The 13,766-nt window shown below is 52.9% G+C and overlaps 1 protein-coding gene across 1 annotated transcript in view; it reads right to left on the reverse strand.

The window, feature by feature from the left end:
• SHB (SH2 domain containing adaptor protein B) overlaps positions 1-13,766 on the reverse strand; it is a 135,797-nt gene that overhangs the window by 46,372 nt on the left and 75,659 nt on the right. Inside the window, exon 3 of the mRNA XM_065908160.1 lies at positions 2,925-3,140. Coding sequence (XP_065764232.1) covers positions 2,925-3,140 — 216 coding nt within the window. The remainder of the gene's footprint in view (positions 1-2,924; positions 3,141-13,766) is intronic.

Consider the following 13,766-nt stretch of genomic DNA (forward strand, 5'->3'; position numbering starts at 1 on the left):
CTCAGCGCCGCGTTGCTCCCTGACACCACCAATGACGTGCTAAGGCACGTGCTGCCACCACTCACTCAGGCAGGAGGTGGGAACATTCCCCTTTGTTTCTGAGCAGACACCCTTCCTGGTTTACAAACGGGACTCTGGCAGCACTTCAGCAACCCAATCGAGCTGTTTCCATTCGTGCTGGTTACTTGAGAGGTGCTGCATCCACCTCACTCCACCTGCACTTTGGGTTAGGAAACGGGAGGGTGCTCCTCACCTGACAATTTCTGGTCAGATGTGGGGAGGGGATTTGGTCAGACTCAAGACTGGTGCTCACGGCATCCCTCCAGTCAAGGGAAACAACTTCCTTCTATGCCCCAGAAATCAGAACGGAGCCAAAAGCTTCTTGGGGAAAGTACCATAAGTATCCAGGGCGTCCCCGGGGGGCTCAGCAGTAAAGAATCCACCTGCAATGCAGGAAGCCCGGGTTCGATCCCTGGGTCGGGAAGATCCCCTGGAACAGGGCATGGCAACCCACTCCAGTATTCTTGCCTAGAGAATCCCATGGACAGAGGAGCCTGGTGGGCTACGGTCCATAGGATCACAAAGATACGATTGAGTGCCTTAGCACACACCCACAATGCGTATCCACTCCAGAGCAGGACACACAGTTAATGAGGTAAGTGACTTGATGAGACACAGGTGGGGACAGGATTCTGCGTCTGCCTCCTATCAGCCGCCTAAGAAGTTGACCTACAATGACACATATGATAGCAACTCAGCAACAGAAAACCAAATCCAGAATGGAGACCGGTGGCTCAGAAACTTTTGTGGGGACCAGTTCTACCTGAGACCTTGTGATCCTTTGCGAAATGTATAGTAGTTCTAAACCAGCTTTGGGCAGAATTGGGCGAGTTCTGGGCTGAGAGCCTTCTGAAGGGAAGATGTCGCGGGATAAGTGCTTTTCATTTTAACAAGCCTGAGAACCCCCTGGGGGTCTTTTAAAACTTATTGACTCTGCAGGTCTGGGGGCTCCCCTGGTGGCTCAGATGGTAAAGAATGTGCCTCCGATGCAGGAGACCCAGGTTTCGTCCCTGGGTTGGGAAGGCCCCCTGGAGAAGTGAATGGCTACCCACTGCAGTATTCTTTCCCGGAGAACCCCATGAACAGAGGAGCCTGGCAGGCTACAGTCCACGAGGCTGCAGCGTCAGAGCTGACTGAACGACCAGCACTTTCACTTTCTGCAGGTCTGGTCTGGGGCCTGAGACTCTGCATTTCTCACCAGCTCCCAGGTGATGTGATGTTGCTGGTCCAGGGACCACATTCTGAGCAGTAAAGCACCAGCCTAGACCAGAACATCAAAGGTAACGTGACCTGCAAGGTGGTCAGCCCAGGAGAGGGTGAGACGCCCCACCTGCCTGCAGTGTCATCTCTTGCCACGGCCTCTTGGTGTCTAGAACAGTTGTCACATGAAACGTTCGGCCCTTTAATCAAACTGGCATTTGCAAAGAGCCACCTCTGGAACAGCATCAGTCCCATTCTAGCTTCTCCCACACCCAGGATCAACCATGCCAGGGGACAGTCCTTGGCTTTCACTGTGCCGAGGGTGGAGCAGGCTGCGAAATGCGCTGGAGCGACCTGAGCTGACCAAGGACCTTTCAGTTACCCAATTACTCAGCCCCGGCTCTGGGCCGGCACTCACCGCCTGGCAGACGCGCCCGGCGCCTACAGCGCTGACTCTATATGGTGAAAGAACGGCCCCACCAGGGTCACGAGCGGGAGGCTCTGCAGGCCCAGAGAGGCAGCAGGGAAGCCCGTGGGACGTGTGGATGTGCCGGGAGGGCTCACAGTGATGGCAGGGGAAGCGCAGGACTTCTCCAGATAGGACGCAGCTGGGAATGGCACTTAGCAGAAGGCAGAGACTGCAGAGCGCTGCATCCAGGGAACCGAGCAACACGTGTCGGAGAAGTCAGAACCTCAGCTGAGGGAATCGAGACAAGCAGAGAGCGCAGGCCTCACTGCTGAGCCCCGGGAAGGGAGGAAGCGTCTGGGTGCGCTTGAAAATGGGAGATTCTAAACAAAATCAATGTTAAAAATAAAAACTCTTCCTTTATGACCTTCATTGTGATAAGAGCCAGTCACTCCATGTTTCTCTGTTCATATGCCAAAACTCTTAGAAGCATAGAAATTTTTTTGCATCTGACTTTCCCCGCTTAACATTAAACACAAGCATTTCCCAAGGCTGCTATAAACTCTTAGTCAACGTCACTTTGTAGTGGCCGCTCAATATTCCATTTAATCAATGCCCGATGCCGGATATCTAGATCGTTCCCCATCTCTCATGATCATCATGCCTTTTTCTGAGCTTCTGATCATAAGTTTGGATCCTAAGGACTGAGATTAGGATCAAAGGGTGTGAACACATCTTAAGACGGGAGACACGTATGGCATAGTGCTTTTCAGAAGGCTGTGGGAGCAGAGAGGCACCTGAGTCGTTCAAGGGGCTCCGGGCCAGGGGCGAGGTCAGCCTCTGCCCACAGCCTGGCTCTGTGAACGGGCTTGTGCTGAATGAAGCTGGGACAGGAAATGCGGTGGCCCTGGATGCAGGCAGGCCGTCGCCGCTGAACGACAGGATGGAGTCAGTGGGATCCACGAGGCCCAGCAGGAGTCACTCTGCAGACTGGTTTTCTCCCAGTTTCTAAAATTTCCTTCCAAACTCTTGGCTTCAGTGAACTAGAGCATTACCAACAGGACCAAGACGGAGTCAGACAGTGAGAGCATCTGGGCTGTCTAGGCCTGGCCTCCCTTGCCTCCAGGATCTTCTTCATCTGTGAAGGGCCCAGCCGCACCAGAAGCCCTGTGGCTTACCTGAGCAGACAGGGACCTTCTGCACAGGTGAGGGCCATGCGGTGAGCAGCCGCCGCTGAGTGGGGCCGCTGGCTCCTTACCTGCCAGAGCTGGGAGAGTGACCCGGTTCCACTCCCACGGCTGGTCGTACTCGTCGGCGGGCCTGTCGTCGTCCTGGGGCAGCTTGCTCTCCCGGAGCCGGGGGCTGACCGTGCTCTCCGGGTCCGAGTCCACGCTCTGGCCCTCGGGCTCATAAGGGGTGTCGTACAACTGGACGCCTTTGTGCTGCGACCGAACGCTCTCCTGCCTCTGGAACTCTGCAGTCGGAAAGGAAGGGAGCAGAGATGTAAAGCATGCCCAGCACACGCCTCCTCACCTGGGACCTGCCGGGTGACACCCCAGCCAGGGAGATGCGGACTGCACAGAACAGACCCCTCGCTGCATTTAACTGCTGCCCTCCCCTCGAGAGCGGTGTTTCTGCTCTCATGGTTCAAGGCTTCCTCACAAAGATCTCAGGTTCTGGACCAAACAACAGAACCAGAACACTCCCTGTCACCATCCGCTATCTTCAAGGGCAGAGTCCAGACACAAGCGTGATGTCCTGGGTGTGTTCCAACACCAGCCCAGGACACGCAGAGCTCTCCGCAACCCCCAGCTTCCCGCTTACAGATGCGGGGGAGGTGGTCTTCCCACTAGGGCAGCTCCCTGGTCTCTGGACTTGTCTGTCCCCATCTATAAGATGAGGAAAATGAAAGTGAAAGTCACTCTGTCACGTCTGACTCTTTGCAACACCATGGACTATACAGTCCCTGGGATTTTCCAGGCCAGAATCCTGGAGTGGGTAGCAGTTTCCTTCTCTAGGGGACTTTCCCGACCTAGGAATCGAACCAGGGTCTCCTACATTGCAGCCCGATTCTTTACCAGCTGAACCACCGGGGGTAAGATGAGGAGACTGGGTCAAACGCCCCTCAAGTTTCCACACAGCTCACGTATTCATTTTACAGCCCGAAGAAGCCAGAACCACCTCCAGAGAACCCGGGCCACCGACTTCTCCCCTGCAAAGCCCGAGTGACTCTTTCCCTGAATTTCTACCTCCCTCGGGGCCTGCCTGTCTCCTAACACGCTGGACACAGCCAAGCCACTGGAGAGCAGAGGTCCAGTTTCACTTCTGAATAAGGAAGGAACGCTCTTAATCTTCTGGAGAGGACGCCAGGGCCCGGCTCCAGTGTGGGCTGAGCAGCGGCCGCCCTCCGAAACGAGGCCCCACACAGGGCACGATCCTTTCAGCGACTGCTCATTCCTGGGAGGACGGCGGCGGCTGAAGGACAAGCACCAGGATGCCACAATCGGGCTTTTCCTCATCAAAAAAGGGGGCATTTTTCTGGCTTTGATCACAGACACCCGCTGTGTGCAGGGGGACAGGAGGGGTCGCCTCCAGAAGGGGGACAGTGGGCACCTAAATCAGCAGAATACTCTTTTCAGGAAGGGGGCTCCTACAGGGCCCGTGAGGGATGAGGCAGGAGGAGAGATGACATTTGAACTGTCAGCTGTGACAGGTGGAGGAACGGGATGAGGGACTGGATTCCCTGTGGTAGGACCAGGGCAAGCCAAGGCGGTCCAGCTGGAGAAAAGGTGCTCACCGCCCACTTTCTTGTTTTACTCGTAAGATATATGTATAGACAAATAAATAAAACACTTGCCATTTAACCATTCCTAAGCGTGCAAGTCAGTGACATGAAGTATGTTCACACAGGCATGCAGCTCTCACCACCACCCATCTCCAGAACCTTCTCATCATCCTAAACTGAAACTGTCCCCCACCACCCCCTCCATTTCCCCTCCGCCAGCCCCGGGCAACCACCATTCCCCTTTCTGCCTCTGTGAATCTGACGACCCAGGCACCTCATCCAGTGGAGCCATGTAAGGTACTTGGCTGGGGATATTGGGTCTTCTTGGGCAGTCTTATTTCACCTAGCACAGTGACACGGAGCATGTGTCAGCAGTCCGTTCCTTCTTAAGGCTGAATAGTAGTCCATTATATGTCTGTCTGGGGCTTCCCAGGTGGCGCTAGCGGTAAAGAACCCGTCTGCCAATGCAGGAGACTATGAGAGATGGCGGTTCAATCCCTGGGTCAGGGAGATGCCCCGGAGCAGGGCATGGCAACTCACTCCAGCATTTCTGCCTGAAGAATCCCATGACAGAGAAGCCTGATGGGCTACAGTCTGTGAGTCAGACACGACTAAAGTGACTTAACAGGCATGCAAATGTCTATTTACTGCCTGCTTCTGCTGGAGCACCAGGTCCAAGGGGGTGGGAAGAGGGGAGGTGGGGCTTGACACAGAAGGGGTGAGGGTCTTGAGAGTGAGCTGTCCAAATGGAGTTATGAGGCATTCTCCAAATCAGAATTCCAGCACCACAGAGATACAATAGGAACTCATGGGAGTCACACGTCTTGAAGAGCAGTTGACAAAACACAGATAAAGTCAGCCCTTCCAAGGAAGAGCATTCTTTAGACTAGGCTTCATGATCCAACACTAGCTCACAGGGCCAACAAAAACTCCACCCTATGCATAGCATCTGATACAACAGAAACTAACTGATGCTGGGCAGTGACCTTCAGCGTTTTAAATTAAACAGCACTGTGGTGCTATCTTTCAGTGTCACATCCTTTGGCCTTTTCATGCTCATAAAGAAAGCTGAGCACTGAGAAATTGATGCTTTTGAACTGCGGTGTTGGAGAAGACTCTTGAGAGTCCCCTGGACTGCAAGGAGATCAAACCACTCAAGCCTAAAGGAAATCAGTCCTGAATATCCACTGGAAGGACTGATGTTGAGGCTGAAGCTCCAATACTTTGGCCACCTGATGTGAAGAGCTGACTCACTGGAAAAGACCCTGATGATGGGAAAGATTGAAGGCAGGAGAAGAAGGGGGCGATAGAAGACGAGATGGTTGGATGGCATCACTGACTCAATGGACCTAACTTTGAGCAAGCTCTGGGAGATGGTGAAGGACAGAGAAGCCTGGCGTGCTGCAGTCCATGGGGTGGCAAAGAGTTGGACATGATTGAGCAACTGAACAACATCAACAATGGTGGTATCTCCCAAAATTCACTGAGTTACATCCCAACTTCATGATTTTGCCATTTTCTAGTACCACCTGGGTTTTAATACCATTTTTATTGATGCTGCCTCATTTTTTAGAATAAATAAATCCACTTGAAAAGGAAACTTTTAGTCACCACCCCATAAACCATTACCTTTTACCAAAAAACAGATGATAAACAAAAAAAGAACGAATAAGAACAAAACCAGCTAGGTAGGTACTTCTCCCAAAGCCCCAGACTCGCTTTCTCTCTGCTGAAAAGGTGGACAGCAAGCCCTGGAGAGCTGACGGGGGGTGCAAGCAGCAAACCAGGATACCTTCTTTGGCAAATAAGAGTAACTTTCTCTCTTTAGAAAGAAAAAATTGAAAAGTGAAAACCTCACTATGTGGCCACCTAAAATCACGTCTCCTCTGACATGTCCCATACTTTGGCAACACGTGGCTTTATTGGGTCCCCTGAGTAAAGTGGGATGATTTATTAGTTTTGAGGATGATGCTTTCATTTTTATGGGGGAGTAAGGGAGGGAAGAGGTTTCCCAGGTGGCGCTAAAGGTAAAGAATGCGCCTGCCAATACTGGAAACGTATGAGACCCAGGTTTGTCCCTGGGCCGGGAAGATGCCCTGGAGAAGGGAATGGCAACCTACTGCAGTATTCTTGCTGGGAGAATCCCATGGACAGAGGAGCCGGGAGGGCTATGGTCTATGGGGTCACAAAGAGTAGGACATGACTGAGCAACTTAGTACATAAGAGGAGAAGAGTTATAAGAGGCAGGACTAGGCCACTTTCAGGCAAAAACCAACTGGAACGTACTGGAGACAACTCTGTAAATTAGGAAATCTATCAAGCTATTGGAGCAGTGTTTTGTGGGGTTGTCATCATCTGCATCACTGCCATCCTGATTCTAAAGACTGCAGTTTCGCCTCCTGTCTTTGGAGAATTCCAAGGGCTTGGGACACCGGGAACGCAGCTGACAGTCACTGACCCAGGAAAACCACCTTTCACTTTATCCTCTTTCACAAGGAGGATCAACAACCAGGAATATGTGCTCTACAGTATCCAAAGCACTTCGCATGAAAATTCACCATTTAATCCTGGGCCTCAGAGCAACTCACGGATGCTCTGTGGGCCGCCAGTAACATGGATCATGAACATCCTTGCTCATTTTCTGTCTTAGAGTGCACCTGCAAACAGATACTCATGAACATGGGTGGGATAAATGAACAAATGACAGGCAGAAACTCCTCTTTACCCCAAATTCCAATTAATTTATGAAAGTCTCTGGCCGCAGGGTTAAGGTACCTGGAACAACATGAAAAATGAATATAGTCTAGTATTACACAATATTCAGAAGAGATGGATATTCTACATAAACACCAGCCTAAAAGGAAAACATGTGCAGGGAACAGATTAGCTATTAAATCAGAGGGACTCATGCATACACCTCTCAGACAGGATTTATTGTTCTGAAAGCATCTGTGCCTTACCAAAGCTGGGTTAGTAATGGCATGCAGTCAGGGCAGAGGATGTTAGAACGGTAATCATTAAAACGAGCTTCCCCCGGTATTACATGGTGAATTCAAATTTTCATTAAGGCTCCAACAATAGGGAGCAGTTAAGTAAATTATGGCACGCTAACTGGATGGAATATTAAGCAGCCATTAAAATGATAAATCTGAAGATTATGTAGCTACATGGAAAAGCGTGCATGAAATTATGCTAAGTTAAAAAGTGAAATACAAGACTGTTTATGTGTTGAGCAGACCCTATCTCATGGGCTTTCTAAACAAGTCCTGGGCAAGGTGAACAAAGCCCCAAATGAATTCTACTCCTTGTTTAGGAATTGCTGGATACTGTCATCACACATTTTGCCCATAATATCTAAACTCTGATGACAGCTATGTTGTAAGAACCGATACACATGAATAAAGGGTGTAAAATCTGATACGGGAAGGTAAACAGTTACTGTGTATAGAGGGAGGAATTATTGCATAATAATTTTTGAAAGTTTTAAATAATGAATAAGGATGCTAGTAAAGAAAAAATGTAATTAAGAGAATCTCACATGAAAGTAAACGCGACTTTAAGCAGGTTGGGTTTATAGGAGCCGTGTGTTTTGGAAGCAGCTGCTTTTGCCTAAGAAAACACCCATTTAGGGAGCATCTCTGCTCCTACTTAGGAAACATCTCCTCTCCTCTTTCCAAGAGTCCCAGCAAGTCAAGTGCTGTTGCACCATGCCAGCCCATCACTGTCCCCTGCCTAATGAACAGGTCCATCCTCCTTATTACTCTGACTGATCTGTGACAATCCAGAGGCTGATCTAATAGGGAGCTGTAACCATATGTGTTAAGTCACGAGTTATCTGGACATCACCATCTATAAACTCATGAAAAATGACCTTTAATATTGGGTGGCAGGCTGTGATTTTATGCCTCTTAGGCAGGGAGCAGAAACATTAAAATGACAAGGCAGGGATTTCTGTTGACCTCTGGAGCAGAAAGGTTTTCAAGTGGAGCTACATATGGAGGAAGCGCAAAAAAAAAAGCACTTTCTTTTAGAATCAGAGACTGTTGAGGAAGGCGCTCTGAGCATTCACCAAGGGCACAGAGTCCAGAGGGTGAGGCTGGTGTGCCTCTCAGGACTGTAGCCCTGAGAGGCAAGGAGGGCCGGGGGTTCATCTGAGTGAGGAGCCCAGGACAGAGATCGGGGCAAACCAGGGGCCTCCTCACTGGCTCTGAGAGCTTTGAGTTCCCCAAGTCCACGGGCAACAAGTTACACTTTGCTCCGGTGCTCACCAGTTCCGTGCCTCCCCCCCACAGTTTTTTGTTTGTGTGTTTTTATTTTATTTCCTTTGTCTGTTGGGAAGCTCAGAGTTAATTCTGATGCTTAACCGCAATGGCTCGATTAGCTTAGATATAGATAGATTCGGGTTCACCTGCCCTTCCTTCTAATATGTGTATCTTTATATCTATTATAGCAGCCTCATTATATACATTTCTTTGTATTACGCACAGCCTCAAATCTGGATTTTGAAAGCAAGCAGACACACATCTAAAGAAAAAGACTAGAAGGAAAAAAAAAATTCATCTCTTGACCTTCCTTTTGGGAACAGAAACAAAAGGGCAGGACTTGACTTCCCCTTTCGGAAACAGTCTAAAAAATCAGCGCACATCGCTGGTGTACCCAGCCTTCTCCAGGAGCTCGGGTATCCTCCTGTCCTCACATCCAGGCAGGCATCTACTGAATGCCCAGCTCGAGAGCAGATCGAGATGAAGCAGACACAGTCCTGGTCTTCAGGACTTGCTCCTCAGGGACAGAGGGTCAGAGCCCCCAGCACAGACAGAGGCAGCTTAGGGTGCTCAACAGGGGGCAGATGTGATCCTACAACTTAGTTGGGGGAAATGTGGGATGGCCTTAACGAATTCAGACACGAGGGCATGCATCGTGGTGTGGCAGGGAAAATGGGCGTTTGATGAAGGAAGGACAGAAGCAGGGGCACAGCGGCTGGAACCACGAGGTGAGCGTGGGGAAGGCGGGCCGTCCGGGGGCTCAGGCGGAGGGGAAGCTGAGGCAGGTGGAGGTGGTTCTGGGTGGCCTTCAACGCTGCAGGATGGCACCCCCAGAACTGTCTGAGGACAGGTGCCCTAGAACCTCTGGGCAGGGCGGAGATGGGCGGGGAGAGGCCGGCACAGACGTGCAGAAGCTGAGCTGGAAATGACAGATGCTGGCCTGCAGGCCCCTCACCTCTAATTCTGCCAGCTGGTTTGTCTGAGAATCCACACCAGATCCCAAATCATAGGGTGGCAGAGCTCAACAGAAATATGTGGCCAAGGAGGCCTCCATTCCCAGGCCTCACCATCATCTCTCAGCCCAAGAAACCTCTACTCAGCCAGGGGTGAGCATGCCGGCCCTCAGGCCTCCATGGCCAGGGCTGTATAATCAGGACAGCGCAACTGCCACTGCCCAGGGCTGCCCCACACCAGCCAGCTGGGGGACAAAGTCCAGGCTCCAGGTAATGGACAGCACCGTGTGCTGGCTGAAACCACGATCCCCCCAGACTGCTGGGGCTCAAGGTCTGACCCCAGTGGGGGACCCAGAGCAAGTTGCCCCAGTTTCCTCATCTCTGAGGCGGGCAGTGGTATCCAGGATGTTACAAGGATTAAACGAATCCATGCACCGTCAGTGTCTAGGACAGTGCCTGGCCCACAGAAGGCACTCCAGGAATGTGGATTTCACTTCAGTTACCACTACCGGGGCATCTCTGGAATACCATGCCGAGAGCCCTCCTTCTCTGAGATCAGCCTTCATCCCCCAGAGCCACAGAAGTCCTGCTTACAAACCCTAACAGGCAACCCTGCGTTGGAAATGGAAGGGTTTCATCGCCCATCTATGAACCTGCCCTTTCTGGATCCACAGCTTCTGATTTCAGCTGCTGCTTTGGCAATCTCCCGTTTCCACGTGGGAGCTTTGCTCTCAGATCCACTCTTGCACAGAAGACAAAACACACAGCCCAGGAGTCTAGTGACTACATTTAACACCTTTTTATTTTACATTGGAGGACAGCCAACTGACAATGTTCTGGCAGTTTCAGGTGGCCAGCTAAGGGACTTGGCCATACATGTGGATGTATTCTTTCACACCCAAACTCCTCACCGACTCAGGCTGCCACCTAACATTGGGCAGAGTTCCCTGCGCTGCACAGGAGGTCCTTGTTGGTTATCCATTTTAAATATAGCAGTGTGCAAACGTCCATTCCACACTCCCTAACTATCCCTTCCTCCCATCCTTCCCTTACCGGCAACACAAGTTCATTCTCCAAGCCTGTGAGTCTGCTTCTGTTTCGTAAATAAGCTCTTTTTGTATCACTCCTTTTTAGATTCCCCATATAAGGCATGTCATACGCTATTTCTCCTTCTCTAATGACGATCGTTTATAGATGGGGAACCTGAGGCCTGGGGAAGGCATGAAGCTCCAGGTCCTCTAATTCCTAGACCAGGCTCTGCTTCCTGCCTTTCCCAGAGGCTTCCTCACACCTCCTTTATCAGACTGTCTTGGTTGTCATCTTCTGGAGGAAGGGGCAGCTACTTCGGTCAGGTCTGAGGTGTTAAAAGTCACACCCAGCACCGCAGCCTGAGTGAGGCGTTCCCAGGAGGGGCGGGCGGCTGTTCCCAATTAGACACACAGCCCAAACCCAGCGAAGACCCAGGCAGCACATCAAAGGGAAGGCACGGGATGCTCTCCTCCTCGAAACTGTTAAAACATCTGCTGGAGAAAGACCCTCCTCCTAACCGGGGGCTTCAGGGCTGGGCCTGAGTTCAGGGGTCCCCTGGCGGCTGAAGTGACAGCATGGGGAGCAGGGGTCCTCGGGGTGGACGCCCCCCGGCAGCAAGGGCCGGGCAGCTGGGAGCCGGGTCCTGGACGCAAAGCCGGCTCAGCCCAGGCGGAGGCCCGACCCTCCCCACCGGTCTGGTTTCCGGAGCTGTCGAAAAGCCAGGCGACTGACTGATCGGTGTTCCCTGACCGCCTCCTTTGCAGGCGTGCACAGAAAACCCCAGAACAAGGGCGAGCTCTGTGGGCGGAGGTGTGGGAAAAGGACAGTGGTCACAGCAGCGGGAGCAGGTGGACCTGTCACTGCCCGCTCCTGGACGCTCAGCCCAGGCTCGAGGGGCAAGCCCTGGTCTGAGTCAGGGAGCGGGGCCTGCTCCCTTCCCCCGTCCTCTGTGCACGGATGGGGTCTCCCCCGAAGGGCCCCGTTCTGGGGTCCCCGCAGGGAGACAGGCTCGCACACCTGCTGACACCGATTGTGCTCTGCTCACAATTTAAAAGGCCACGCGGGCCGCTCTGCAGGGCTCTCGGGAGCTGCCCGCAATTACGGCAGGCCCTCAGCCCTGCCCGTCACTCTGCGCTCTTCCGGTGACTGCCTTCGCGTGCAGAGACCTCTCTGAGCTGCATCGCCATCCCCTGTGGAGACTCACTGAGGTGAACTGGCCACTCCGGGGTCCGGCTGCTCCGGGCTCAACTCAGTACATGAAGGAGGGCCCATATGGAGCAGCAGCCTCCTCCGGAGCCAGCTCTCTTGCCTCCATGTCGGCGGAAGATCCACATTCATAGGCAAGCAGGGGGCCTGTCTGCTTTTCTTCCTCAGACCCATCACCGAGTCCTCACTGGGTGCCAAGGGGGACCCCAGGCCAATGCTGAGCACTCACGTGGCATGAGACAAGGCCCCTCGACCCCAAAGAGCCCAGGGTTCAGCAGGAGAAGCGGGACGCCAGCACCCATAAGCACTGGGTGAAAAGCCATGAGGAGTTACAGAAGGCCCGCTCGTGCCAGACTCAGTCCTGGGTGCTGGCTGCGCGTCCTCCCTCATCGCCATGAGACAAGAGACATGGGCGGCTGGCGGCCTCGGGGCCTCCACAGGGGCCAGCCCAGTTCCAAAGCGGTGCAGACGCTGGCAGTCCTCGGAGGCAGAAAGCCAAGGCGGTCCCAGGGATTTCAAGAATCCTTAGGGACGAGGTGGCACTTAAGAGGAGCTCAAGTCCTAGTGCAAAGAGGCCCCTCAAGGGCCACAGAAGCCAAGAGACCTCCCTGGCATCACAGGCAGCGAATGGGGAGCCCAGCGTAGAATGCGTGCCTGAGTCCTCAGTCGTGTCTGACTCTTTGTGACCCCATGGACTACAGCCCACCAGGCTCCTCTGTCCACAGGATTCTCCAGGCAAGAATACTGGAGTGCGTTGCCATGCCCTCCCCCTCGGGGATCTTCCCAACCCAGGGATCGAACCTGCATCTCCTAGGGCTCCTACGTTGCCGGTGGATTCTTTACCACTGAACCACTGGGGAAGCCCCTCAGGGAAGAATGTGCTCAAGGAAAGGAGAAAGATTCGGACGGGCGAAGACAGGGCCCCAGGATAAAGGGCAAGGGGTGCAGGTTGAACATAGGCCAAGTCATGGATGGAGCAGAGATGGAGAGATTGTGAGGCAGAATCAGAGTCTGTGAACTGTCTTGAGCCCAGGGCTCCCGCGGAAAGGATGTGGGGCGTGGCTAGAAAAGGAAACCGGGGCTGGGTTATGGAGGGCCCCTAATGCCAGGAGGAGGGTAGGAAACTGGAAAATGTGGCCAGCAGCCTTCATCAGGTTTGCGCTTTCAGGGGGAAAAAAAAAGCCTTTATAGAAGCTGGCAGGAAACACCAGGGCGTAGTGATCAGCTGCTGATGACCTGAAGGTCTGACCCTCCAAACAATTAGGGCTCTACCCGTTCAAAAAGTGGAGGATGCCCAGGGCTCCAGAAGGAAAAACACACTCCAGTGAACAGATCCCCAAAGGGGAGAAGCCAGCATTTCCACTGGGCTAACAGGCAGAGGTCGGGGTGGCACAAGCACCTTCAGGCCAACCTTGAGGGGGTGGGCGTCCGCTGACCCCTGTGCTGTGGACAGAGGCTGGGCCTCTGGGGACTGCCAAGGGCCTCGGACGTTAGCCAGACGTGATCCAGCCATGTGTCTTCTGAGTACTGATGGACTGTACTTACAGAGAGGGCTTGCCAGCCCCTCTGGTGTGATCTTCCAGTCTGCTGGGCATGGAGTGGTCTCAGCTTCCAGAGAGGCCTTGGGCCACATCTAATGAGATAAAGCCACGGGGGACAGGCTTTCCTGCCAGACCAGCTGGGCTACACCCCTCACGGAGCACCATCAATTACCCTTTCTCAGGCAGCCTCCCAGAGTGAGCCTTGGAGGAGCCATGACCACGCCCAAGCCCCTTCCCTACCTCACTGATGTGAAATCTGCAACTCAGATAGGCTGTGTGGTTCAGCCAAGGTCTGGGAGACTCAACTCTCGGTAATATACTTTA

The sequence above is a fragment of the Muntiacus reevesi genome, chromosome 17 (genome assembly GCF_963930625.1).
Source record: "Muntiacus reevesi chromosome 17, mMunRee1.1, whole genome shotgun sequence".
NCBI lineage: Eukaryota > Metazoa > Chordata > Mammalia > Artiodactyla > Cervidae > Muntiacus > Muntiacus reevesi.